This window comes from Cibotium barometz, chromosome 17 (assembly GCF_041138505.1).
Source record: "Cibotium barometz isolate CiBa-2024 chromosome 17, ASM4113850v1, whole genome shotgun sequence".
Classification (NCBI taxonomy): domain Eukaryota; kingdom Viridiplantae; phylum Streptophyta; class Polypodiopsida; order Cyatheales; family Cibotiaceae; genus Cibotium; species Cibotium barometz.
Window position 1 is genome coordinate 253,457 of NC_141062.1, and position 27,021 is coordinate 280,477.

Sequence of the window (27,021 nt, forward strand, 5' to 3'; positions counted from 1 at the left end):
ATAATCTATACACCTGCACCAAGAACCATCTTTCTTTTGCACTAAGAGCATAGGTGAGCGAAAGGGTGATGAGCTTGGCTGAATCAACCCCTTTTTCAACAACTCCTGTACCTGGCTCATAATTTCCTCTTGTTGGTCTACACTAACACGGTACGGCTGTCTATGTGGTGGGGTACTGAAACCAACCTTTGGTAAAAACCAAAGTGCGGTAGACTAGCAGTCACCCAAACATAGTTGTAATCCAGCAAATAAGAGTCAAGACAGATAAAAAGGGAGCTAGAGTGCTCCTACACAAAAAAGAACATTGACACCTGTTGGCCCCAAAGCTTGGCGTCCCTTTCCGTATTTCTTTATTCAAATTCAATGGAAGAGTTCAATTGAATACATCATGGGCTTATACATGTGCATGTCCAAACTGCCAGTCCTCTGGACCTCTCTGTGCTTAAAACACCACACTGTTTTGCACCTCTACTCTGCCAATAAAGTACATCCACGAGGCCCTGATTGGCCCATGGACATAGCCAAAAACACAGCCATACATAAGCCCGTAGACTCTTCCAAAACAGCCCAAAAGCTTGCCTTGTTTCCACCCTCTGAACTGCCAAACTCTTCCTCTCACAAAGGGCCAGAGGTGCACCTCCGAGACAGTCACGAGCCAGCGAAAAGAGAGACTGTCATACCCTATTCAATCCTGTGTATTTATGCAATTCTGCACCTCCGTCTCGCACCGTTTTCCACGGGAGAAATGGAGAGAAGAAAGGCTTGCTTGGCTGTGTGTCGCCTTCCACAGGAGAGAGAGAGAGAGAGAGAGAGAGCACGTCTAACTGTTGTCCGCAGCCACCTGCAAGAGACCTTGCTGACCAGTCTGCCTCTTGCAGTCCAGCCCGTCTCTTGCAGTCGTACCTGCTCGCCTGTTTTTCCACCAAAGAGAGAAGCATGTGTCTGCTCTGCCCGCCGGACTAGCTTGTCAGCCTTTCCACGCATCCAGTTGCAGTCAACGACTACTCCAAAAAGAGAGTCCCCGCAAGTAATAGTGTAAACTCCCCATGGGTTATGAAAGGGACTTTAATACTTTAATAATTCATAATGTCACCCTTGCCCCACGTGTGAACATTCAATAAATATCCTGCACACTTGTGTCCTGCATACTGACCACCATGCCCATACGCTTGTACAAATTCATAGGGTCGTGACATACCCCCCTCTTGAAAAATCGCAAGCGTCCTCGATTCCATTCTGGTGATACAGTAAGACATCCAAAGTGGAACCATACTGATAACGAAGGCTGCCCAATACAGTAAGATATCAGCCATGTGATCCAACTAAAAATGAAAAGTACAAAATGGCAAGATCAACGTCATAATCTCTCTGAGCCATGCATATGTAGCTACATTCATTGCAAGCCAATGGTGTAGTAATAGTCCAAGTTGTATACCACTATGAACCATACATAACCCCAATATCCAATGTGACTAGTACACGTATATCATAGAAGTCCCATAAGCAGATGTACTATCAACTGTCAGTACCTTTGGGTGAGACAAAAGCTACACCAAGCGACCTCTAGATGACATCTGAGCCTGTTTGTATCAAGGGAGCGGAGGTGCTACCCCCCTCTTGAGCATCAGGCAATGCTCCAGACCTATGCTCTACTGAACCTGAATGAGCCAAGCAAGAGTCGGCTCCAACTCAAAGGCATCAAGATAAAGTTGCAAAACCTGTGGTGAATATGCTAAGTCACCCTCCTCCATCCACTTCGCATCCATGGTGAATAGTTCTTGAACTTCACAAGATAGTGACGGGAAACTTTACCTCGTACCTTTCTTTCCTTATGTGCTAGTTTTTCCTTCCACTAACGACCTCAAGGACGACCATGCCAAAGCTATACACATCAGCTTTTACTGTAAGCTGTCCACGAAATGCATACTCCGGTGCCATGTAGCCCCTGCAAATATAGGTTTGCATAGAATCGTATAACCAGTCAAAATAAACCTACAATTGACTCAGTGATGTTAATGCATGCCAAAGAGCTTACCAAGTTCCTGCAACACGTGTAGTGACATGACTCGTATCCTCAACGAAAAGTTTAGCTAGTCCAAAGTCAGCGATTTTAGGCTGGAACTTGTTGTCAAGAAGAATATTGCTTGCTTTGATATCTCTATGAATTATTCGAGCTTGAGATTCTTCATGAAGGTAGGCGAGACCCCGAGCTACTCCGACAATGATATTGAACCGAGTTGGCCAGTCAAGAACCATGCTTTCACAAGGCTCTATAAAATCCACAAACATCAACCAAAACAAGCTTCAAGGACAAATTTTCAAAAAGGTAGATAGGTTTCAACCCCTCTTTCCTCAAGACTGAATCTCCACCCTCCACATGTTTTAATTTCCACCCTCATCCACTTGTTTTTCATCTTGGTCCTCCAGGAAATTTTTATCTCATCCACACACTTGATTTTTATCTCCATCCAACATTTATATTATACGGAGTCTTATACCTGTAGTTTATCCTTGTTAATAATCTCCACCCTTCATGTGTTGTTTATGTCCACTTACAAGTGGCAAAGATTTCAGCTATCCACTTGTGAACATCTCACACATCCAATCTTCCAGAGCTAAAAAGTCAAAATCAATGACTCAAATGGACATGCAGTAAGAGCAAAGATGGAAAAGATTGAAACACGACCTAGTGCAAGCCTAGGCTGTGCTGGTAAGAAAAGAAGACATCCACTCATGAACAGATTACAAGCCTCCATAGAGGTAAGACCCACCACCCTACATGGTTGCCAGGTCTCGGAGAAAGACCACATCCACGGGGATGGGGAAGAGAGCCAAACTTGGCGTCTACAGTGCCAGAACATCCTGCATGCGCCTCAGGAAAAAAAGCGCCTCGGCTCCAGGAGAGCTGTGCAACGCTGTTGCATAATCTCCGAATCTCCCCATCAGTGTTCCCACCAGCCTGGATGGTGTGGTGGATCTGTCCAAATAGAGCGGATGGCCTCTGCCAAGGATATGACAGGCTGCTTTGCTGCTCTGATCAGTGTGGGTCAAAAGAGTCCATGAGGCCGTTGGCACCTCAGTGGCAGTGATGGCTGTAATCCAGTAGTGTGAAACTCTCAATGCATGACCCCACACCATCCTCCTCGAAGAGCAGCACTGGCCCTGCATCCAGCCCAGGCTATTGTGCACCAACTAGGAAAACGAACCGCACCTTTGACCATTGTGAAAATGCAAAGAATACACGACCAAATCTGCTGTGCCTGCAGGCAGTCCCAAAGGCAATGTTGCTGGAACTCCTGAGGGTGCCACATCTGCCAAAAGGTGGCGGAGCCATAGACACGAGAGACATTATGAGGCTTTTTTCATTTCAAAATTTCTAAGGTTTTGTCTCGACTCTTTCACCCAATTAAAAAAAACCAAAAAGTTGCGAAAAAACATACAAAAATGCCTTTTTCCCAGGAAAAGAGACTTCTATTAAGTACGAAAAAAATATACAAGTGGGTGATTTCAAACCAAACAAGGTGGAAATCTCACCAATCCAGTACCTTGTGCTAGCAACAAGGTCCCATATGAGTGGGAGTGAAAAAGATGCCATAATCCCACTCTCTCATAAATTGGCCGTGCTTTCTCTTCACATCCTGGATTTTGGCCCTAGAGGCCATGAGTGTGTGGATGATATCACTCCAAATCTAGAAAATGCACTGTGACTCAGAAACCAAATTGCCATCAATGGACTCAGTGCATCTGGCCTTCCAAATGTTCCTGGCTGTAGTATTGGCAATAATCTCCCATGCACTGTCCAGCCTCTGTGCTAGGGGGATGTATCCTGAATCTGGCATGTCTTGAAGATGGCACTGCTGAGCAATACCATCCATTCTCTACAGAGAAAAAGACTGGTGCATCATCCTCCCCGGACTGGGGAGGCCCATAACCTGAAGAGGTGCATCTGTCTCGCAGAGAAAAATCGAAACCACGAGTGATGAAGGCCTTCCAAGAAGGTCCCTATGATGCAATGGTTGGGTATGGCAACATCAATCTGCACAATCCTCTGACTAGTGCCCCTCAAATGATGCTTTTAAGGCTCTTCCAATCCAGCACTGTGGGGAAGAGAGTCTCCTAGCCAGCCCACTTAATATGCATTACTGCCCCAAGAGGTCTACCATAATCAATCCAAGATTAAGTCATTCCACACAATGGGTTGTCTATTAGCTGCCTCAGCTGACTACGGAGGTATGTGAACAAAGAACTCCTCATGCAATCCCAAGCCCGAAGAAGGGATCTAACCAAGCGGCACGATGGGAGCGGATGCTCTAAAACGCGGGCTGTATATCCAGTCACCTCCCCTAACCGGAGTACACCTCGTAACCTGATCCATAAGAAATTCTTTCCATGGCCTATAACAATCATCTTACAAAGCAATGCCTTACATTGCACCTCTGGGTCTAGGATGTACAATCCCCCCGCTTGCTTGGGTAGGACAATGCTTTCCCCAAGCAACTTGGCCCCTCATGTGTACTGTGCCATCTAATCCTGAGCAAAGAAAATTCCGAATGAGGCAATGTAACTGGCCAATGCATCCCCTATTAAGAACCCAACAAGAAGTGATAAATGAAGCATTGGCCAGCAACACACTTGGTTAATGACCAAGGCTCTAGATGCCAAATCAAGCTTCTTGCTACACCAATGCTGAAGTTTGCTTTTAATGCTCATGTGAGTAGGCGCAAAAGTGTTGTGTTGGGGAGATGTCAATGCCAACTTGGCAGCCAAGGTATCTAGCAGTTCATCCTCTCTCAAGTGAACCCCACATCCAAACCCCAATCTGCCTGCAGAGAATCACTGATCCAAAATCCCCCAGTCTTGTGCCAATTAATGGTGGCTCTTGCTACCAAACAAAACACCTCCTAGGCTTTCCACAAGAGGCACAAAGACATGCATGTGAGGCCTTCAAAAACATCACGGTGTCATCTGTTAGCTCCAAGTCCAATAACTCTTCCTCTGTATGTAGAGGCAAACTGAGGCCCGAGACCCCTGGGGTAGCTTGAATGAACCTCGTCATAGCCTCCACTACTATGAGGTATGGTCAAGGAGCTAGGGGGCATCCTGGCCGAACCAAGAGGCATATTTGAAAATCCTCACCATGTCCCCTGCATACTAAAACTGTGCTATGGGCCTCCCTATACAAGCATGAGACTCCTCTAATCATGTCCTGGGAAAACCCCATACGTGCCATTGTGCCTTCCAAGAAGTCCCAATGGTGAGCATTATAAGGAGCATAAGAAACGGACCATCAAGTAGTAAGAGGGAAACTTGGTATAGGGTCCAGGTGTGCTAGGAGTATTCACTTGAGGGGAGGTGTTGAAATATACAAGTGAATAGGGTGTGCGCGGGAACAAGCCCTTGGCTAGAGGCTGTAAAAGAGAATCTGTAAATGTGAGAGAACCTGTGAAAAGGTGAGAAGAATCTACTAGGAGAGAATAAAGGGTAGCATGAGAAGATTTAGGAAGTGTGGAGATATTTTGGGAGAGGTGGAGAGAATCAAGCAAAAGAGGTGGAGTGAATCAAGAAGAAATCAGTGGGATTAGATGCTTGGATGTAAACTCTATAAATTGAGGCATTGGCCTAATGAGAACTTGCTGGTTTTTGATTATCCATGCCTACATTAAGCTATTAGTTAATTACTCACTAATCATGTCTTAATTATCATCTAATCACTTTGTTAATGATGTTGATTCTAGCATTTGATCCACCATAGCTCATCACATTGCTGTAATTTTAACATCAAAGAACGAGGCAAAGATGTAATGAAATCCATTATGATACTTTCCCAATGTTCATTTGGTACTTGAAGTGGTTGTAGAAGACCAGTTGGAGCTTGTCATTGGCTTTCATTTGCTAACAAGAGAAACACGTTGTAACAAACTTTATAACATTTTGCTTCATTTGAGGCCAATAATAAGAAGCTGTCAGCAAAACCGATATGTCTTGTTGATACCAGGGTGAGCTGCATAAGGAACCTCACAATGTTCCTTCACAAACTTTATAACATTTTGCTTCATTTGAGGCCAATAATAAGAAGCTGTCAGCAAACCGATATGTCTTGTTGATACCAGGGTGAGCTGCATAAGGAACCTCACAATGTTCCTTCACCAAGATTTTACGCATACTTGTGTTATGAGGAACACAGATGCGATCCTGATAATATATATATATACCTAGATGAATCCAGGAACATGCCCAAATTCACCAAAATAAGAAGGACTAGACTGTGGAGTCGTAATCATTCGAAAAGCATTTGCAAAATCTCGATCGTCTGCATAATGATCCACAAAAGTTACTGGAATGTCGACTTGGACTGTAGAAATTGCCATTGTTGAGGCCTGAGGCATTCTGCTAAGAGCATCGGCCACCACATTAGAAAGACCAGGAACATATTCAATAGTCATATGGAAGTTTGCCAAATACTCCACCCCTGCCTTGTCGTGCATTCATAACCGGTTGTGTTAAAATATACTTCAAGGAATGATGATCTGTCTTCACAACATAATCTGCTCCTAAAAGATAATGTTTCCAAGTTCGATAAGCATGGACAATTGCCAAGAACTCCTTATCATACACTGGGTAACGTGTTTGAATTGTTGAATGCCTATGACTGTCAAAGGCGATGTCTCGGCCTTGTTGCATGAGAACTGTGCCAGTTGCAATATCAGAAGCATCCGTCATGACTTCAAAAGGAAGATTGGGATCTGCGATTGCCATTACTAGGGTTGTTGTTAAAGCAACCTTTAACTTATCAAAGGCGTGAGAAGCATCATATGCCATCGGAAAGCAGGTGCTGATTTTAAAACCTCTGTCAAAGGTGCTGCAATTTCTAAAAACTTAAAGACCTTCGTATGATAAAAATTGGCAAGACACAAGAACGATCTGACATCATGAATATCTTGCAGTGTCGGCCAATCCTGAATAACTTGTATCTTCTTAGGATCAACGGAATGCCATCAGCTGAAATGATGTGTCCAAGGTACTCCAGTGATGTCTTGAAAAATTCATTTTTCTCTAGATTGACAAAAAGCGCATTCTCGTAAAACCTGAAAAACTTGATGCAAGTGCTTTTTGTGCTCATCGATTGAAGCACTAATCGTCTGGATAAATAATCACGAACTTGTCTAAAAATGGTCAAAAAAGGCCATTCATGAGACTCATAAAAGTTGTGGGAACATTGGTTAACCCGAAAGGCATGACCAAATACTCATAATGTCCGTACTTCGTGCGGAAGGCAGTCTTGTGTTCATCACCTTCATGAATCTGATGATATCCTGACTTTAGATCAATCTTGGAAAATACCTTGGCGTGAAGCAACTGATCAAAGAATTCATCAATCCGAGGAAGAGGATATTTATTCTCAATAGTGAGTTTGTTGAGGGCACGATAATCAATGCAAAGTCACATTGACTTATCTTTCTTTTTTACGAGCAAACTGGTGCACCAAAAGGACTCTTACTATTGGGACGAATATGACCTTTGTCCAAGAGATCCATTAACTGGCATTGAATTTCTTGGGATTCTATAGAAGAGACTCGATATGGAGCATGAGTCCGTGGAATTGCCAGGAAGTAAATCAATTGAATGATCTACTAGGCGTCGAGAAGGTAAAACTAGGGGTAGTTCCGTAGGAAACAGATCCAAATGTGGGGCAAAGGAGGGTTGGGCCAAATATGCCACCTTGGAATTTTGGTCAGGCACCATCTCCTTTGTAGAATAAACCATTAAGAGTGTCGAAGAACGACCGGCCTTTTGAACCCACCGCTTTGCCTATAGTGCGGACAAGGTTGGTGTGGAGGGTTGATCGCGAGCACCTCGGAGATTTATGTCCCTACCATCTTTGACAAACTGTAAGGTGTGGCTGCGAAAACTGATGAGCGGATCATACTGATGTAGCCGTTGCTAACCCAAGATCGTATCGTATCGAGATGAAGGCATAACCTCAAATTCCATCTTATCGCAATATTGGTGAATGCAGAAGGAAAGTCAAGGAGCCATAGTGTTGCAATTAAAACCCAATCCGTTTGCCAACTCGATCTCATAAGTGTGGGGGCTGCGAATAGTGTGTATCTTCAATAGTTGCACCATCGTGGTAGCCACAAAATTTTGAGAACAGCCGCTATCAATTAGAACTGTGATGATAGGATAGTCGGAAATTGAGCCAGGCAATGTCAACACTTAAGTGGACACGGAGGCTGGAATTTTAGAGGCATCTTGTGTTTTTGCCACTGAAGTAATTACGCAAGCTTGTGCATGTTGGGATATAACCATAACATGTTTGCCTTTAGAATTATCTGAAGGCTAAACCTAAGACTTGTCTTCCGAGGTCCACATTGGAGTTCTGCCGAATACTGGAATGTTTAGGGTACTCAAACCAACGGTGGCTTCATGAACAAATGGTGCATAGGCCTGTCTTCTGTTGGCCTATAGAGGAAGACTGCTTTGGGTTGTGGGTTTGGTCGCATCCAGAGTCTCATCCACGGTCTGATCCGCGTGGTTGATAAGACTGTTGGTGCCATGGGCCGGTCTGGGGATGACCCATCTTGTTGTCGAGGCTTCTGGAATGACTGCTTGCTGAGAATTGGGTTGAGGTTAAGAACCGCCAAATGAAGATTTGGAACCCTCACGAAAAAATTTACCATTTCCGAGAGTAGAAGAGACTGGGCAACCTTGTGATGAAGATCCCCGAGGAGTGAATGTGACATCGGCTATGCGTTCGGCATAGCGAATTGCAACTGCTAGATCAACTAGATCGTATTTGTGAAGGTCCATGCGCAACGTGGGGGTAAGTCCCTCGACAAAAGCATGTAGCTTGGCTTATGGGGACAATGTTGAAATCTCCAGTACCAAGCTAGTAAAATGCGAGATATAAGAGGCCAATGAGCCGGTTTGGGTCAAATGGCATACGCATGATCGTGCTTAAAAATCCACATTGGCAGGTATGACTTGTTTACGGATGACACGCTCGAATTTCTCCCATGCTGACGGTCTTCCCATGAGACAGTCATCGTTGCCACCATAAAAATGCATTGTCTTTCAGCAAAGATGCAGCGAAGGTAATTTTTTTTGCATCTATGAGGTCCATGGAGTCAAAGTACAAGCAGAGTTTGTACAACCCTTGGTCAAGGATTTGCTTATTGCAATGACCAGAAAAGGACTCAGGGGGTTTAATGTCTAATTTCTTAGTTTTTGATGCTTGTAATAAACGATAAATAACCTTTAAGTCATCGGCTTCCACCTCTAGGAGTAAAATGTCAGCGTCTGGAACTGGTCCGTCGATTGAAGCCGTCGAACTTGCAGGTTGACTCATGTCTAGACTACATCTGCTGCATCTGCGATGTGAGAGTCTCCAAAGTCTTCTGGAATTGACTCTGCATAGCTGCTATCTAGGTCTGCATCTCTTGCTGCCATCGAGTAAGAACGGGCTCGTCTTCCAGGATCGGTTCATCTGCCATGGTAGGAGATGGGCCTTGGTTGCTCTGCTGCAACCCTTGTTGGCACTGATGTGCCCTAGTAAGAACCATCTATTGTAACACAGCTCCGATCACGATGTTACTCATATCGGTGATTACTAAAACAGCTCGTCCCACGAGGCAAGCGGTAGGCAAGGCGCTTCTGACAAAGCCACCTTGAGATTCTTGAATGCCTCCAATGCTCGTGGAGTCATTCAGATCCCCTACCTCATAGTCACAAGGGACGGGGGACGGGGGCGGGGACGGCCATAAGTAGGGAACAGGGAGGACGGGGGAGGGAACGGCACTCAAAAAATACTTTTTTTTTAATTTTTCTACTCTACACTTTGGAAGTACATTAAAATGAGCACAAATTTACACTAAAATGGTAAGCTTTTGAGCCATATTAATAATTAAGTAGATACAAAATGAGTCATGACTCAAGAGTCAGGACTAAGCCTTAAGGAGGCAGAATACATGGACGGACTCAAATGAGTCAATGACAAAAAAGTGCTGTGAAGACTAGAGGCTAGAGGCTAGAGCTAAGTAGTAAGGCCCATGAATCATGATCCATGAATGATCATCCACGTGAAGTGCTCGCCTCATGGCAGCTTGTGCCAAAGAAGCATCAAGCTCATCCTCAGTCTCATCCTCACTGGCATGATCATCCACGTGAAGTGCTCGCCTCATGGCAGCTTGTGCCAAAGAAGCATCAAGCTCATCCTCAGTCTCATCCTCACTGGCATGCTGCTCTTGCACCTCATCCTCTTGTTGCTCTTCTTGTTGACTCATCTCCCACTCGATGAAGGAATCTGCCTTCTTGGTCACGCTCTTGCAAAGCGTTCGCAAGTTCGCGCTGACGAAGACAAGGTCATTGGCACGCTCTACCCCGAGTCGGTTCCTCTTCCTAGAGGCAATGTGGCTGTAGGTACTCCAAAGTTGCTCCAAGCAAGAGGAGCTGACAGCCTCGCTAAGTATGCGGATGGCAAGCTGCTGCAACTCCGGTCCATCCAAACCAAAGTCCTCCCACCATAGAGCAGCACCAACTTTGGAGCAGTCAACCTCTGCATCATGACAGCCATAGGAGCCATGAAATGACCTGTACATCGAAAGCTGGTCCCTGATCTTGCGCCTAACCGATGCATCAGGCACAAGATGATCCAAGATGATCCTCCATCCACCAGCGCTCACCTCCCAGTTGCTCTCCTGCTTGTTGCCTTGGAATTCTGGGTCCACCACAGAAGCTGTTGCATGCAATGGAGAGTAGTAGGAAGTCCACCTTCCTAGACACAAGGCATGGATCTCCTCGTATCTGTCTTCGTCAGGCACGAAGTCGTTCAACTTCTCTATCATGCGATCCATGGCCTCGTAGACCTTGCCTATGCATGGTTGCATAGCGTCTACAATCCTCAATAGGTGGACTATGGGCCTCACCATAGCATCTGTGGTCTTCACACACTCCCACCAAGAGGCGTCATCCACCCGTAGCCTACACTCTTGGTGGCCAGTGTTTATATGGGACTCTTGGCCAGTGTTTATATGGGACTCTTGCATGGTGACAAACTCGTCGCTAAGGAAAAGCCCCCTCAAAGCACCGCTACAATCCTTCAACCGGCCCAACATGAGAAAGTTGTAGGCAAACTGGGTGTCGGAATATTTGAGGAGAGAGAGACAGGACCTCTTGTTGAACTCATGCCGAAGTCTTTGGTGGTTGAGGACAAAGGAGACCATGGTGTTGGCCTCCTCAATGAGCGGGCTGATCCATGGTAACGCCCCGATGTCCTTGAGGAGGTTGTTTAGGCAATGAGCCATACAAAAGGACATTGTGACATGTCCATACATACCTTGAGAATAGCTCCCGCCGCCCTATTGGAAGGCTCCCCATCCGCAACAAAGCCCACTACATGCTCGGGGCCAACTATCTCCATGGTGGTAGTGTTAGAAGTTATCTCCTGTCTATATTTATACACCAGGGCCTCTGTTGTGGGTGTGCCCGCCCTGTATAGGCGTTTTATCATTTTTCCTCACTCCCCGTATTTTTTTCCTATTTTTCTTCATTTTTTCAGTGGTGTGGATGGATGCCAGATGTTGGAGGAGCTTCTGGTGGCTGGCCGACTGTCCATTCAGCCAAGCGTGGAGTATTTACTCCTGGCCGACTGCCCAATCAGCAAGCGTGGAGTATTTACTGCTGGCCGACTTGCTTTATGCAATCGTGGAGGTGTTTACTACTGGCCGACTGCTTCATGCAGTCGTGGAGAGCCACCAGCGCTGGCCGACTGCATGCATAGGGCATATAAATAGGCCCCATGCCCCCCACCACTTATTCATTCAGTATTTTACGGGATCTTGTGTATAGAGAAGAGTTTACACACCTATTTCTCTATGTCTCTTGTGCTGTCTATTTTCTGCATTCTAATTGCTCTTGTCAACCCAAGTTTGGTTATCATTTCCGCTGCATATTCTGACATAGTATCAGAGCCCTAGGCTCGTGATAGATCTTGGGAGTTTTCTGAGCAAGAGGGGGATCGTTAGGTTGCTGATCGGTGGACTGTTGTGGACTGTTCGGGAAGAGAAGTTGCAAGAGGAAGGCGGGCTAAGCTGCTGGATAGCCATTTGCAGGTTTTAGAGTTTTTTTTCCCCACCCACCCACCCTTTTCAGTTTAATCCCCGCGATGGCAGATTTACTAGAGATGGCTAAGAAGCACGTGAAGATTCGGACTCTCCCCAATTTCCCAGTGGACCGTCAGTTGGACGGGTCCAATTACGACATCTAGAAGGTCATGATGGAGTCTGTGCTGCAGTCATATGACCTTGTTGATTTCATCATCATCGGGGTTCCACGGCCGGAAGCAGAGGAAGGGGAGTTACTGTCGATGAGGAAGGACCGAGAGGCACAGGCACACATGTGGGATCATGTCAACACCAAGGTCCGATCATTTATTTTCCTCAACTGCACACCACAAGTGATCAATCATGTAAAGCACATGACGCTGGCGAGAGGCATATGGGAGCACTTGGCTTCTCTTTATAACAGGGTATCACCCATGAAACGGATCTCCTTGGAAGTGCAGATGCGGGTTATGAACCCTGCAAAGTCATTGACGATGCGGGAACACATTAACAAGTTGCAGGCCCTTCAGCAGGAAGTCCTCCAAGCTAGGAAAGAGATATCATCTGAAGACATGGCCATCACTTTGCTGTCCCACTTGCCTACTCAGTATTCTGCTTTCTACTCCTCGTTGATTACGAGTGGCAAGCTCAGCACCATTACCTGGGAGGAGCTTGTGCCAATGGTCTTGGACCAGGAGGAACGTTTCACGAACCCTCCTCACAACGGCGGTTCGGAGGCCTTAACTGGCCAACGTTTGAAAGGCCGGAATAACAACAAGGGCAAAGGGAGAAGTCTTCTGAGAAGAAGCCTGGCTCAGAATGAGAGAAGCTGAAGGCCGAAAGATTCTGCAATGATTGTGGCAAGAAAGACCACTATTGGAGAAAGTGTCCTACGCAGACAGGAAAGAGTGCTGATTCCTCAGCCTCAGCTGCAAAGACTCCGGCATTTGTGCACTTAGAGATGATGGATTCCGACGCTTCATCACCTTCGAGTGAGGAGGCAGTTGGCTTCACCGCAAAGGATACCCGGGAATGGATTCTTGATAGTGGTGCTTCCAGGCACATGACTCCATCCCGTGACTTCTTTCTGGATCTGAAACGACAGTCAGGTCGCATCTTTATTTGGCGACAACTCCACTATTCCGATACATAGTGAGGGCTGGTGGATGGAGATTATTCTCGAACGGAAAGGGGGGCAAGCATGCGTCCCGTGTTCTTTATGTCCCTCCTTTGGGTTTTCATCTTCTGTCAGTGCATGAAGTATGCAAGACTGGCTTTCGGGTGGAATTTGAGGAGCATTCAGTTGCTCTACGAGACCATAAGACTGGCCAGGTTGTTTGGGAAGGCGGTGTGGAGAATGGTATCTACAAGCTCTCTGCACTCTCCTCGTTGACAGGTTCTCAGGTCGGAGATTTGTGGCACTTTTGTTTTGGCCACTTAAATGTGGATGCATTGAGGCGAGCTTTTCGAGCAGACCAAATGGTGGTTGGCTTGCCAGATGTTGGTAGTAGGCAAGGGCACTGCAGTTCTTGCATATGTGGTAAGCAGCACAGGGAATCCTTTCCGAAGCAGGCTTCTAGGCGGGCTTTGAAACCATTGGAGTTGATTCACACTGACTTGTGTGGACCTCAGCAAACACCATCTTTGGGAGGATCTCTCTACTTTATGCTGCTTGTTGATGATTGTACTAGATTCACGTGGGTCTACTTTCTTTCCCAGAAGGACCAAGCTTTTGCACGGTTCAAGGATTGGCACGTGATGGTGGAGAAAGAGTCTCGATTTCAAGTCAAGACTCTCAGTGCTGATAAAGGAGGCGAATTCTCCTCGACTGTATTTCTCAGATTTTGTGTAGATCATGGCATACAGGATCGCCTTCGGAGAATGGAGTTGTCGAACGCAAGAACAGGACTTTGGTGGAGATGGCGAGGACCATGCTGGAGCATCGTGATCTTCCTCGTCCACTTTGGGGAGAGGCTATGGCAACGGCTGTCCATACCCTCAACCGATCTCCGACGACTTCAGTACCCCATATGACTCCATTTGAGGCATACTTTGGTAGGAAACCTGATGTCTCGCACTTCCATGTCTTTGGGAGTGACATGTATGTACATATTCCGAAGAAGCAGAGGGGGAAGCTTGACTCCAAGTCTCGCAAGCTTGTATTTGTGGGGTATAATTCTCTTTCCAAGGGATATTGTATGATCCAGACAAGAACGAGATTGTTGTCAGTCGCGATGTGGTTTTTGACGAGCATGTTCCATCGAGGAGCCGCCACTTCTTGGAGATCCAGAGGAGTTTGATGATGATTCCCAGACCATCATTCTGGTTGATCAACCTCAGTCAGTACAAGAGGTTGAGCCCGCAGCTAGAGTAGAGCCCCCGCGACCACAGGAGGCTCCACGATCTGTTCGAGTACCTAGGTGGTTGTTAGACACCCTTCGGGAGTCAGGTGTCACGGAGTTACCCTCCGAGTGGACCACAGAGGACGGCCCTCGAAGATCACACAGAGTCTGAGATAAAAGCAATACAGCGGAGCATCTTCAGGTGAACTATGCTTTGATGTCTCGTATTATGTGGGACAAAGAGCCCACTTCCGTAAAGGAAGCCCTTTCACAGGATACTTGGAGGAAAGCCATGCAGGTGGAACTTGATGCCATCAAGAAGAACAACACTTGGGAGTTGGTACCGAGTCCGTCGAAGCGGTCAGTCATTGGTGTCAAATGGGTCTTTAAGACCAAATATGCGTCTAATGGGTCGGTGGACAAACACAAAGCCAGACTTGTGGCTAAAGGTTATGCTAAGCCGGCCAGGCATCGACTACGAGGATACCTTTGCACCGACATCACGGATGTCCACGATTCGGACTGTTCTTGCCCTTGCCCGTGTATCAAATGGATGTAAAATCTGCGTTCCTTAATGGTGACCTGCAGGAGGAGGTGTATGTTGAGCAGCCTCCACACTTTATTGTTCCAGGATCTGAAGGGATGGTTTACAGGTTACATAAGGCCTTGTATGGTCGTAAAGTAGGCTCCCAGGGCTTGGAATCAGAAGATTGATTCCTTCTTTGTTCAGATTGGATTTCAAAGATCGGTTGCAGATCCAAACCTGTCTCTTTCGGGAATGCGGCATGGTCACGATTATCATCCTTTATGTGGATGATCTCATTCTCACTGGCGGTCATGTGGAGCACATTGGAGTGACGAAGGCTGCCCTGTCAAAGGAGTTTGAGATGACCAACTTAGGATTACTCCACTTCTTTTTGGGATTGGAGATCTGGAAGACCCAGTGGGGGTTTTTCGTCTCTCAGCAGCGGTATGTTCATGAGTTGCTTGAGGCCTTTGGGATGGAGAACTGCAAGCCTGTTACTTCGCCGATGGACCCGAACACAAAGTTAACCATTACTGATCCTTATGAGCCAGTTGATGCCTTGGGTTGGTTCATTGATCTGGTGCTGAACACCAGATTGGACTTGAGCTTCTCCGTGTGGGGCTGTTGAGCTCTTTTATGCAAATGCCATTAAAGTCTCATTGGGACGCAGGATTTCGGATCTTGCGGTATCTGCAGAGTACGAAGGATCTAGGACTCTTTTACACAAGAGGGGATGGAGTCAGGGCTCCAAGGTTGGAGTGACTCAGATTGGGGAGGAGATCCAAACACGAGGAGATCTACTTCAAGATACAGTTTTACCCTCGGCTCAGGAGCAGTTTCTTGGAGCAGCAAGAGGCAGCCAACTATTGCCCTCTCTTTGACAGAGGCAGAGTACCGAGCTGCTTGTGGTGCTGTTTGTGAGGTTGTGTGGCTGCGAAGGCTGCTAGGCGAGATTGGGTTTCCACAGAAGGAACCCACAGTCATACAGTGCGATAACCAGAGTTGTATAGCTATTGCTCGGAACCCGGGCTTCCATGCCCGGACCAAGCACATAGAGATACAGTATCACTTTGTACGTGAGAAGATCTTGGCTGGTGGCATCTTGCTACTTTATTGTTCGACGGAGGACAATGCGGCGGACCTCTTCACGAAGTCTCTACCTCAGGCTATGCTCAGGCGGCACTCCAGCTCCCTTGGGTTGATTTCATAGCCAGGAGCTAAGAAGGGGTGTTATAAGTCATCTCCTGTCTATATTTATACACCAGGGCCTCTGTTGTGGGTGTGCCTGCCCTGTATAGGTGTTTTATCATTTTTCCTCACTCCCCGTATTTTTTTCCTATTTTTCTCCATTTTTTCGGTGGTGTGGATGGATGCCAGATGTTGGCAGGAGCTTCTGGTGGCTGGCCAACTGTCCATTCAGCAGTCGTGTGGCTGGCCGACTGCCCAATCAGCAAGCGTGGAGTATTTACAGCTGGCCGACTTGCTTTATGCAGTCGTGGAGGTGTTTACTGCTAGCCGACTGCTTCATGCAGTCGTGGAGAGCCACCAGCGCTGGCCGACTCCATGCATGGGGCATATAGGCCCCATGTCCCCCACCACTTATTCATTCAGTATTTTGTGAAATCTTGTGTATAGAGAAGAGTTTACACACCTATTTCTCTGTGTCTCTTGTGCTATCTATTTTCTGCATTCTACTTGCTCTTGTCAACCCAAGTTTGGTTATCATTTCCGCTGCATATTCTGACATGGTAGCCCACTCTGCCGCAAGCACATCCGCGCTCTTCCCAGTACCGGATGCATCATGAGATGAGATGAAGTACATCTCTCTGCTAGAATATGCAACCACGCCGTGAATACTCCTCTTGCGGGTGTCACTCCATCCATCCACAATGAGGGAGACTCCGTTCCTCTCCCATTGCCGCTTTGTGTTGTCGGCCCCGCTTGCTCTACAATGCGCTTCTCCTTCTCGAGCAATGTAGTGCGCAAGCTCTCGGATGAGGGGGGCGTATAGGTTGAGCCATACTCCCCAATCTTCTTAACCATGACCTTGAAGTATTCCGACCTATTCAAGAAAGTAATTTACTAATGAGAAGGGGACTAGGATGTTGAAAACATTAATGATGAATTGGCAATGATCGATTGCACTTACCTAGCCGCTTGTTGAAAGGCAATGTGGTCGTGGAAGAAGAAGCGGGCCACCGCCATATCCACCTCCTCCTTCAACTTGGGGTTCCAATTCTCCCCAAGTGTAGATTGTCATCATGGGCCACGTAATGGTTGAGAGGCCGTGGAGATGGAGGGTGCCGACGTCGTGGATGGAGTAACATTCCGACTTGATGGTGAAGGTGATGGTGTGATGATCCCGATCCACCACATGACTCCGTTGTAGAGGCTTGAGTTTCTCTCCCCATCGTCACGGGATCTACGGCCACTCATGGTGTCCTTGTCGCTTCGACCGCCTCGTAGAGACGCTAAGCTTGTCAAGAAGTTCCCGTCTCTTCTCGGGCGTGACATTCGTGCAAAACCTCACCTCATGCCCACTCTCATGCAAGAGGTGGGCTCGCACTTTGTCGGCGCCACCCGTTCGCCGGTACGGGCAAAGCTTGCATACCCATGGCCGAGAACCGCCTCCGTGAGTGGATGGGGTGTAGTTAACCTCCTCCCACCATGTCCATCCCGTTGTCCTTCTACGGGAAGCCCCGACACGTGAGGAGGATGCCATGGTTGAAGATGGCTCAACTCTGAGCCTTGAGGAATGAGAGAGAGAGAGAGAGAGGCCTAGAGCCTAGAGGCTTGGAAGTTGGAAGACTCAAGACTCAAGAGGCTTGAGGGAGAAAGAAAGAAAGAAAGAAAGATTTTATTAACGTCTTCCAAAAGACCGAACTCGGCCTATGAGACAAATCGGTGTACCTGTATGGGGTGTCCTCTGTCATCCCAACAAAATGAAAAAGTACTGAACTAAAAAAAAAGCTGAATCTAGGTGTGCAATAAGTACAATGAGCGGGGCGGGGGGGGATGGAGCTCTACTACTAGGAGAATGCAAAGCTATATGCATGGAGTATACAATCATGATATGCAACCTAGCTAGCTCCATCCTGTACCATAGTGGGGGTATAAAATGGCATACATCAATGAAGGGGGTGTCCACAGCTCCCTGAAGAGCATGCCTGGGTGTGCTCGCGAGCTAGTCGCTCCGCACCCTCTCTGTGAAACTGAGCTCTGATCTGTAACGCGCGGAAGCTCTGGGTAGTCTTCTTCCAGCCCTAAACACTCTTGAAGACCTCCTGATGCAAAAACGCACCATGATGCAAAAACGCAGGTAGAGAGAGAGTAGAGAGAGAGAGTGAGAAGTGCTGGAATTTCAGTATATACTATGTACAAAAAAGGTACAATTCTGTACAGCACTTGGCTGCCCTCTTAAAAAGGTAATAAACCCTAATTCTGGCCCCCTATGGGACCTCTAAGTGACCCACACCCCTAGTGGGTGGAATGACTAAGACATTGAGCAAAGGGGCTATTTATAGCCCCTTGGATTAAATGATGAACTGGCCGACTGCTGGTCGGCCAGTTACAGCTTCATTAAAATCCCTTAAACTCAGCCGACTGGCTCTGGTACTTGTCCTTGATGCGCCGGCTGCTGCTACACCTTCTGGTACAGTCCACCATTCAGCCGACAGCCATCTGGTACTACTGATGTCAGCCTTCCTGCAGCCGACAGCCTTCTTGATCCAATCTTGGCTCCAAGTCCTGCTCCATGTCCATCTTCTATTGGTTCATAATCTTTATCTGCTTGCCTCTTCTGGATCTAGCCCTAGAAATGTCCATGGCATCTGTGATGCACATGACATCCCCCTCTGCTAAACTTGATGACGGGAATCCAACCTGCTCTTGGATGACTGTCATCATCCCAATCCTGTTCCGAAGTCCCTCTGTCATCATCCATCCCTGGCAAACCTTTTTCTCTGAAAATCCGGTCTGTTCTCCAAACCACTCTGTCTCTGATGAAGATCTATGCATCTGGTCTTCCTCTAGTCCACAATCCATTCCTGCCCTGGCTCTGAACACCGTCTTGGTCTTCGTTCCTGGAACTGAGTCTGGCACTCTCACATCACCCTTGGAGGATCAACCTCCCTTGGGACCGTTCCCTTAGAACCCATCTGGCTCACGGAACTGACATCCCCATCTGGCACTGTGGAACACCACCAACAAACCTCCTGGGAGTTCTTCCCGATCTGTGTTCCCGTCTTGGGCTTCGAATCCGTGTACTTTCCTGTACCTTGGACCTGTGCACCATCATATGGGACTGAATCAGTGTTTAGCTTTGCTGAGCCTGATGCTCTGATACCAATGTAACGCGCGGAAGCTCTGGGTAGTCTTCTTCCAGCACTTCTCACTCTCTCTCTCTCTACTCTCTCTCTACCTGCGTTTTTGCATCATGGTGCGTTTTTGCATCAGGAGGTCTTCAAGAGTGTTTAGGGCTGGAAGAAGACTACCCAGAGCTTCCGCGCGTTGCGGAAGCTCTGGGTAGTCTTCTTCCAGCCCTAAACACTCTTGAAGACCTCCTGATGCAAAAACGCACCATGATGCAAAAACGCAGGTAGAGAGAGAGTAGAGAGAGAGAGAGTGAGAAGTGCTGGAATTTCAGTATATACTATGTACAAAAAAGGTACAATTCTGTACAGCACTTGGCTGCCCTCTTAAAAAGGTAATAAACCCTAATTCTGGCCCCCTATGGGACCTCTAAGTGACCCACACCCCTAGTGGGTGGAATGACTAAGACATTGAGCAAAGGGGCTATTTATAGCCCCTTGGATTAAATGATGAACTGGCCGACTGCTGGTCGGCCAGTTACAGCTTCATTAAAATCCCTTAAACTCAGCCGACTGGCTCTGGTACTTGTCCTTGATGCGCCGGCTGCTGCTACACCTTCTGGTACAGTCCACCATTCAGCCGACAGCCATCTGGTACTACTGATGTCAGCCTTCCTGCAGCCGACAGCCTTCTTGATCCAATCTTGGCTCCAAGTCCTGCTCCATGTCCATCTTCTATTGGTTCATAATCTTTATCTGCTTGCCTCTTCTGGATCTAGCCCTAGAAATGTCCATGGCATCTGTGATGCACATGACATGATCTCTGTCATCTCTCTCTGATATAGGCGTGGTGTCCGAAAGCCAGGTGTCCTCTGTCTCCTGCGGGCTCTGAGTGTCTCTGCTCTCTGGAGAGTAATGCCGTGTAGGGACTGGGAGTGGGATGGATCTCTAAAAAAATGTAGTAATCTGTGTCTGTCGTCCCCCCTCTGGAGCTGTCTGAGCCTGTAATGATGTCTCTCTGTGGCGCTGTATGTCTAGACTGAATCTCCCCAGTATGCGCTGGTCTACTACCTCAAAGATCTGGTGTAGGGAATGTGGCTCTCTGAATAAAATGGGATATCTCTCTCTGATGGCTGTATATGCTCTGCATCTGCATACATAATGAGAGGAGAGAGAGAGAGAGAGAGAGAGAGAGAGAGAGTCTAGATAGTAGGGCGGTGGCCCGCGGGCCTTGTGTGAGAGGCTTGGAACTTGGAAGTTGGAAGTTGGAAGCTAGAAGAAGCTTGAAAGCTTGAAAGTTGTGTGTGCTTGTAGCCTTGTAGAGGCTTGTTCTTATATAGATAGGCAAGAGAGAGGCAATCCTCAAGGGCAAGAGAGAGAGAGAGAGGGCCAAGCCTCAAAGGCTCAAGGGCCAAGGCCCAAGGCCAAGGCCCAAGCCATAAACGGCCAAGCGGTGACTACAACGGCTAGAAACGGCGACTGCAACAGCTAGAAACGGCGAGTGCAATGACAGAAAAACACGCAACAGCTCCTTGCCGTCCCCCCCCGGTGTCCCTGTTCCTGGGGCGTCCCCGTCCTCGTCCCCTGTGAGTGACGCTTCTTAGGGGATGTCCGTCCGTCCCCGTCCCGTTTCGGCATCCTCCGTTCCAAGCACTCGTCTCTTCTGTCCCCTGTGACTATGCCCTACCTTCTAGCCTTGACACCCTTTAGCAGATCGGTGAGATCCACTGAGAGGTCAAAGAATCTGTCTATGTGAGTGGATTATGCCTAGCATATACCCACAAAGGATCAGATGTCGTATGCGGTCTGTGGTATCTCCCAATTGACAATCTCGGCCACGGCCAGATCAAGTCCCTCAGCATTGATTATGTATCCAAGGTGTGTGAAAATATGCCAAGAATGGCATTTAACCAACTCAAAAAGGGTATTTTTTAGATATTTTATGTCTTGTGGTGCTGGCCGACAACCTTATCTGGGCTGACACTTACTTAGATCAAGACCACATGATAAATGGGACTTCTTACTCATTGGAGAACCCCGTTCGAGGTCTTACATTGGGAGTCGACCAGCCTGTCTACACCTACTAGCCCTCTACACCTTTGACATCACGACCTTTCTCTCGGAACTTATCAAACTTCGCTTCTAGAGGGGGATAAATGCCTTCTGCCAGTGTGCTAGTGTGGGACCCTGGTATCCTTTGCCTTCAACTCATCTTCATTCATGGTCCCTTTTTGGCTTGAGAGGGGATGTGTGAACCCAAAAAAGATACTTTTTAGATATTTTATGCCGTGCTGATGGCTGACAGCCTTATCTAGGCCGACCAACAGCCCAACATATATATATAGAGCACACTATTATTGACCACTTGCGTACACAGTTCTGAGCGCACCATTCAGCTCTTGCACACACCAGATTGAGAGCAGTTTCAGGGCGCACCTTAGCAGAGTCATCAGCGCACATCACCTTCCATTCTGAGCGCCACATCTCCTGCAAATTACTTGGCAGTGCCCAGTTCTCTGCTGTGTGTACCTGCACCTTGTTAATCGCCTACAGCTCTGATCCCTATACATGAAGCACACCTCAGGAAGGATAGTAGCCCATTCTCTGCTCATTCGAAATCGACTTGGGGCAACAGCCCTCTCTACTCATCCATCACCTAACGACATCGGGACAGCAGCCCTCTCTACTCTTGTAACGGCAGCACACCATCTGCCCGGGACAACAGCCCTCTCTGCTCTATAAATCTATGTTTCTCTTGCAGTCCACTCATCTGCAAATTTGCGTTTGTTTGCATCACCTCACCTTCGGAGAGCCATTGCCTCACATTGACACGTGCCTTCGACACCTAGATCGAGCTACCTGCTTCGACTCCATCTTCGCATCTAGATTACCACACCGGAGCCTCACACTGAGGCCTCTTGTACTAGATTACATTCATCATTTTACATACACTCATTCATTCATTTCATGTTGTGTTGATTTGCTATGATCTCTCGCACATTTGGTCCTTTCATCCTTTTGCCTTCACACAAGGTAGTGAACCTCGAACAAATAGAATTCTGACTTCCTCTCATTGATGTAGAGCTCGTTGCTTTCCAGCAACTTTAAGACTTTCTTCACATCAATGTCGTGCTACTCAACCGTAGCTGAAAATACCAGTATGTCGTCCAAAAATATGAACACACACAGTCCAATTAAGTCCTTGAAAACCCACATCACATGTGGTTGAATGTGTGGCTGGGGCATTCCTCAAGCCAAAAGGCATGACCACAAATTCATAGTGAGCCCATTCTGTATGAAAGGCTATCTTGGGAATGTCCCTCTCAACAATCCTCACCTCGTGATAGGTACCCACTCTTCAAATCGAGGTTCGAGAACTCCTTGGTCTCATTCAGCCTCTCGAGAATGTAATCTATTCGAGACATCCGGAACCTACTCTTAATAGTCAGCTTATTGAGTGCATGCGACACACAATCGGGAAGACCCATATTTCTTCCTGACGAACAGGATTGGGGTTGCAAATGGCAACACACTAGGGCGTATGAAGCCAGGTTGCAACAGTTCTTGGAGTTGGCAGTCCAACTTCGGTGCCATTGCCTTGGACAAACGGTATGGAAACTTGCTCGAGGGATCTGAGCCTAGAAGGAGGTCTATCTTGTGGTCCTTCGATCTAGACGAGCGAATCTAGGAAGGGAGATTGTCCTAAAGGAAAATCTTCTAGAACTTTTCATGGAGAACTAGTACTTCTCTGAAGCCCGGGCCACCATTTGGGCAGTCTGGATATAAATCATCGCACATTGTGCGCCTTTCCTGATTTCTCGTTTAGTTTGCAAATCACTTATGAGAGGAAAGTCTAGGATTCCTAGCTCACATTTAATGGTCACTAGGGCTTTGGACACATTCGAGCTAATCCGAAAAGTGTGCCTACCCCAATCAATATCTAGCTGAAACTTGTGCAACCATTGAATTCCCAAATTATGTCTACTCCTACAAGAGGGGCAACCATAAAATCTCGCACAAACTCAATGCCGTGAATCACCAATTTAGCACCTTGAGCTTCAAACTTGATGCTTGTTGTCATTCCTGTGCTAAATCCCTCAACCTTTTTGTCCACCGAAGTCAGGACAAAACAGGCTCGCCGAGCGGCCTGTTCTGTGACCACATCCTCCATGGTGCCGTTATCAAAAAAGATGACTCTAGCCACCTATGTAGTCAAAGGTCTTGAGCAATTCGTTGCGCTCATACTCCTGGTCATAGGTGCCTTTCTGCTTATCTTCGAGCTCCCAATTAACGATTGCACCAACCGAAGAACTAGGGATAGTCGATGGAGTCTGTGTGGGAGCTAGGCTCACCACGGAAGCCGTGGAGGCTAAGGTGGTCATCTGTGGAGTGGTAGTCTTCTTTGGATAATCCTTATAAGTGCGTCCTTTTGTGTGACAAAAGAAACACCTACCCTCCTCGCTGTACTGAGCTGTCTCCTCAGCACTTAGTTTCCCACCGGTCTTGCCTGCCTGAGCTTTTTGGTGTGGAGTAAGCTTGGGCGCATTGGTCAAGTTCTTGGATCCAAAGGCTCCCGTGCTCTGTCCCGAGAAAGACCCCATCTGGTTCTGGCCTTTCTCCCCCCGAGGTGGGTGTCTTGGGAGTGGAAGGCTAGAAAGTCTTGGGCTTTCTGCCGTTGTACTTCATTTCAACACTCTACGCAAGCGAGAGTGCATCTTCGAAGGTGGCTAGCCTAAACATACGCACTTCCCACTAGATTTGCATGTCAAGGCCATAAAGAAACTGCCCTTTTCTTACCCTGATTAGATATGCCCAATTGCAAACATAAGTTTGAAATCTTATTGGCAAACTGTGGGACTGGTTGCACCCCCCTAAACTCGTCTTCTAGTCGCTTAAGGTAATGGGCATTAGAAACCCCCACTTAAGATCAAGGACAAACTCGTCCCAAACATAAGCCGCCATACCTAATCTGGTGTGGGCATGAGCCCACTAGGTCCACCAAGAAATGGCCTCACCTTCTAAATACAAATTGGCCAAGATCACTCTCTCAGTATCATTCTTTCTAATTGCAATAAAATAAGCTTTAAATTAATGCAACCAAGAATAAAGGGTTGTGGGATCGAAAAACTGGTCTCCCATCTGTCCTTCTCTAGTTTGATGAGGAACTAAGTTGGATGAGATAGAGATAGCACTGCTTCATGTGCAGCACAATGCACACCTGACCTTGGATGTGTAGAATGAAACCCTAGTGGACTCGTCCCAGACTGGGCTCACATGGGACCAGTTTCCACTCCAAATCCTACACCTTTTTGCTCAAATATGTCCACGTGGAATCCAAGTGCAGGATGCACATGACAAGTGAGTACTTTTTTGTTGTTTTATGAACACACTATGATCTACACACAATGTTGGTATGTATGTAGATCGAGAGGGTGTTGAAAATGTGATCAAGATACATGTGTTTTATGGTCACATATAAATCTTTGTGGTAGATTACATCAAATTATAGGCTAAGGTCTAAGGTTCACATAAATATGGTTACTATGTGGTACCATGGTCAAGTAGGTCAACCCAAGCATTCATGGAACCCCTATTTGGTGGAGGGAACATGGAGTGGGCAAGGCAACTTCCTTGTAAACATCCTTGCCCTTGTGTTGTTGGTGTTGTGTCCCTTGAAGCTAGCGCCATTGCCTAATGGGAGTAAAGTTCTACAGTAGGCAACAAGCTCGTGTCACTGCCGATTGCTCCACCTGTGTGTGGGCCAACAATATTGTCTGCTCCATCAAAGTGCAGATCAAAGCTGCCAACTGATCCCCGGAAGCCATGATGGAACCGAAAAACTTGGAAATCAGCAGGATACCCAAAACTAACTCTTCCCATACCCTGATTATGCTCTCCTCATTCTATGGGCTGCTCCCTTATTAGGCACACAACACATGCAAGATGCTGGAACAAAAATTGCAGATATCATAGGCTCTGATAGCAACTGCAGAGTGCGTACGAAGTGTGAACAGAGATTCTCAATGCAGCAGAAGTCTAACAAGCACACAATCATACACAAATATTCCTACGCTAAACTTGTATTATATGCAATTTAAGTATCAACACTCTGATCTCAGCCCTAGTTGCACAAGATCCTGCTGGACAAATGCAAAGACTGGCTGCAGGTCCTTCTCTCTGCCCTTCTAACAGCCTGTGGACAGCAGCATGCAAGTGAAACTCACCATCTAAACGTGCAGCAAATTCCCTGCCAGCTGATGTGAAAAAAGCAAGTAGCATTCCAACATGGAATGTCGCCTCCCAAAGCCCATGACAGCACATAATGGTGTTGGGGACCCATTCTACAGTTGGGCTCCTGTCGCCGCAGTTCACCCAACTAGCAGAATGGGTGCCCTTCCACGGTCCACCCATTCTGTCCTCCAGTTAGCTTATTGAGAGCTCGTGTATCGTTCTATTGCAGTTTTAAATGTGAAGGACTGAGGAACTACTTAGAGCATTTAATATTGTAAGATTAAGCTTAGGTGTACTTGTTTGAATGGAGATAAACGGAGGAGGATCAGTAGAAAGGTGGAGGAGGTTCCAGCGACCCGCTCAAAGGCCGATAAAGCACATCGAATTCTCAACCAACAAAGAAATAATGTATGGTAAGCAGCTTACGATCGACCGGGTCCGTGATGGCTTCAAAGTGTGTTGGTCGAAAGCTACTGCATGCGATGAGCACCGATATAAGAAGAAGAGCCGCAGAAGATGATGATGATGATGATGATGATGGCGGCATGGTGAGATGGCTTCCCATGTCGGGAAGCATGGAAGCCCGTGCTAATAGCTCATTCTGAGCGGAGACTGCGGAGTCCCTTCAAAGAATTGATGATGATGACAACGACGATGACGAGCCCATATCGGAAAGCATGCAATTCAATGCTAGTGGTAGAGTCCCGAGCGAGAGCGAGAGAGAGAGAGAGAGAGAGAGAGAGAGAGACTAGAGGAGACTCCACCGGCGAAGAAGCCAGTGCTAGTAGCCGAGTCCCTTGAACCTTCAAAGAAGAGATAAGAGAGAGAGAGAGAGTTCTGAGTCCTGACTTGGTAGCAGAGAAGAGATCAAAGAGGAGAGAAACACGTGGGCGGCTGGGCAAAAGTGGGTGAATGATGAGTCATGCTTGTCGTTTGTGCCTGGCGGTCCATTGAACATTCTTTCACGAACCACTCTCATGAAGTCGCCTTATCCTGTTTTTTTTTAATGATTCTTTTTTTCAGCAAAAGGGACTTCTATTAAGTATGAAAAAATGTACAAGAGGGAGATCTCAAACCAAACAAGGTGGAAATCTCAACCAATCTGGTACGTTGTGCTGAACAAGGAACCATCTAAGTGGGGTGAAAAAGATGCCATAATCCCCTCTCTCATAAATTGGCCACACTTTCTCCTCCGAAGCCTTTAAACATGGCTGGTGGATTCTGGTCCAAGTGGCTATGAGAGTGTGAATGATATCACTCATAATCCGGCAAATATACTGTGACTCATAAACCAAATTGCCCTCAATAGCCTCAGTGCATCTAGTGTTCCAAATGTGACAGGCTGTAGTACTGTCAACCTCTGTGTTGGGGAGACGTATCCTAACTTCGGCATTTCATGTAGACAACACTGCAGAGCTCCCTGACTGATCATAATGACCAAATGCATGACGTTCCCTTGTACATGAGGTGTGGGCCTGACTATGTCAACCAAATGATAGCATCAAAAGAAA

The 27,021-nt window shown here is 47.0% G+C and overlaps 1 protein-coding gene across 1 annotated transcript; it reads right to left on the minus strand.

Annotated features, from left to right (window-relative positions):
- Nucleotides 1–327: 327 nt before the first annotated feature.
- On the minus strand, nt 328–26,364 carry LOC147629558 (cysteine-rich receptor-like protein kinase 43). The gene is made up of 3 exons (XM_086811055.1): nt 25,937–26,364; nt 2,036–2,270; nt 328–1,945 (listed from the first exon to the last, which is right to left on the minus strand). The coding sequence occupies exons 1-3, from the start codon at nt 26,085–26,087 to the stop codon at nt 1,837–1,839; spliced, it is 495 nt and encodes a 164-aa protein (XP_086667181.1). The 5' UTR covers nt 26,088–26,364; the 3' UTR covers nt 328–1,836.
- Nucleotides 26,365–27,021: the final 657 nt, after the last annotated feature.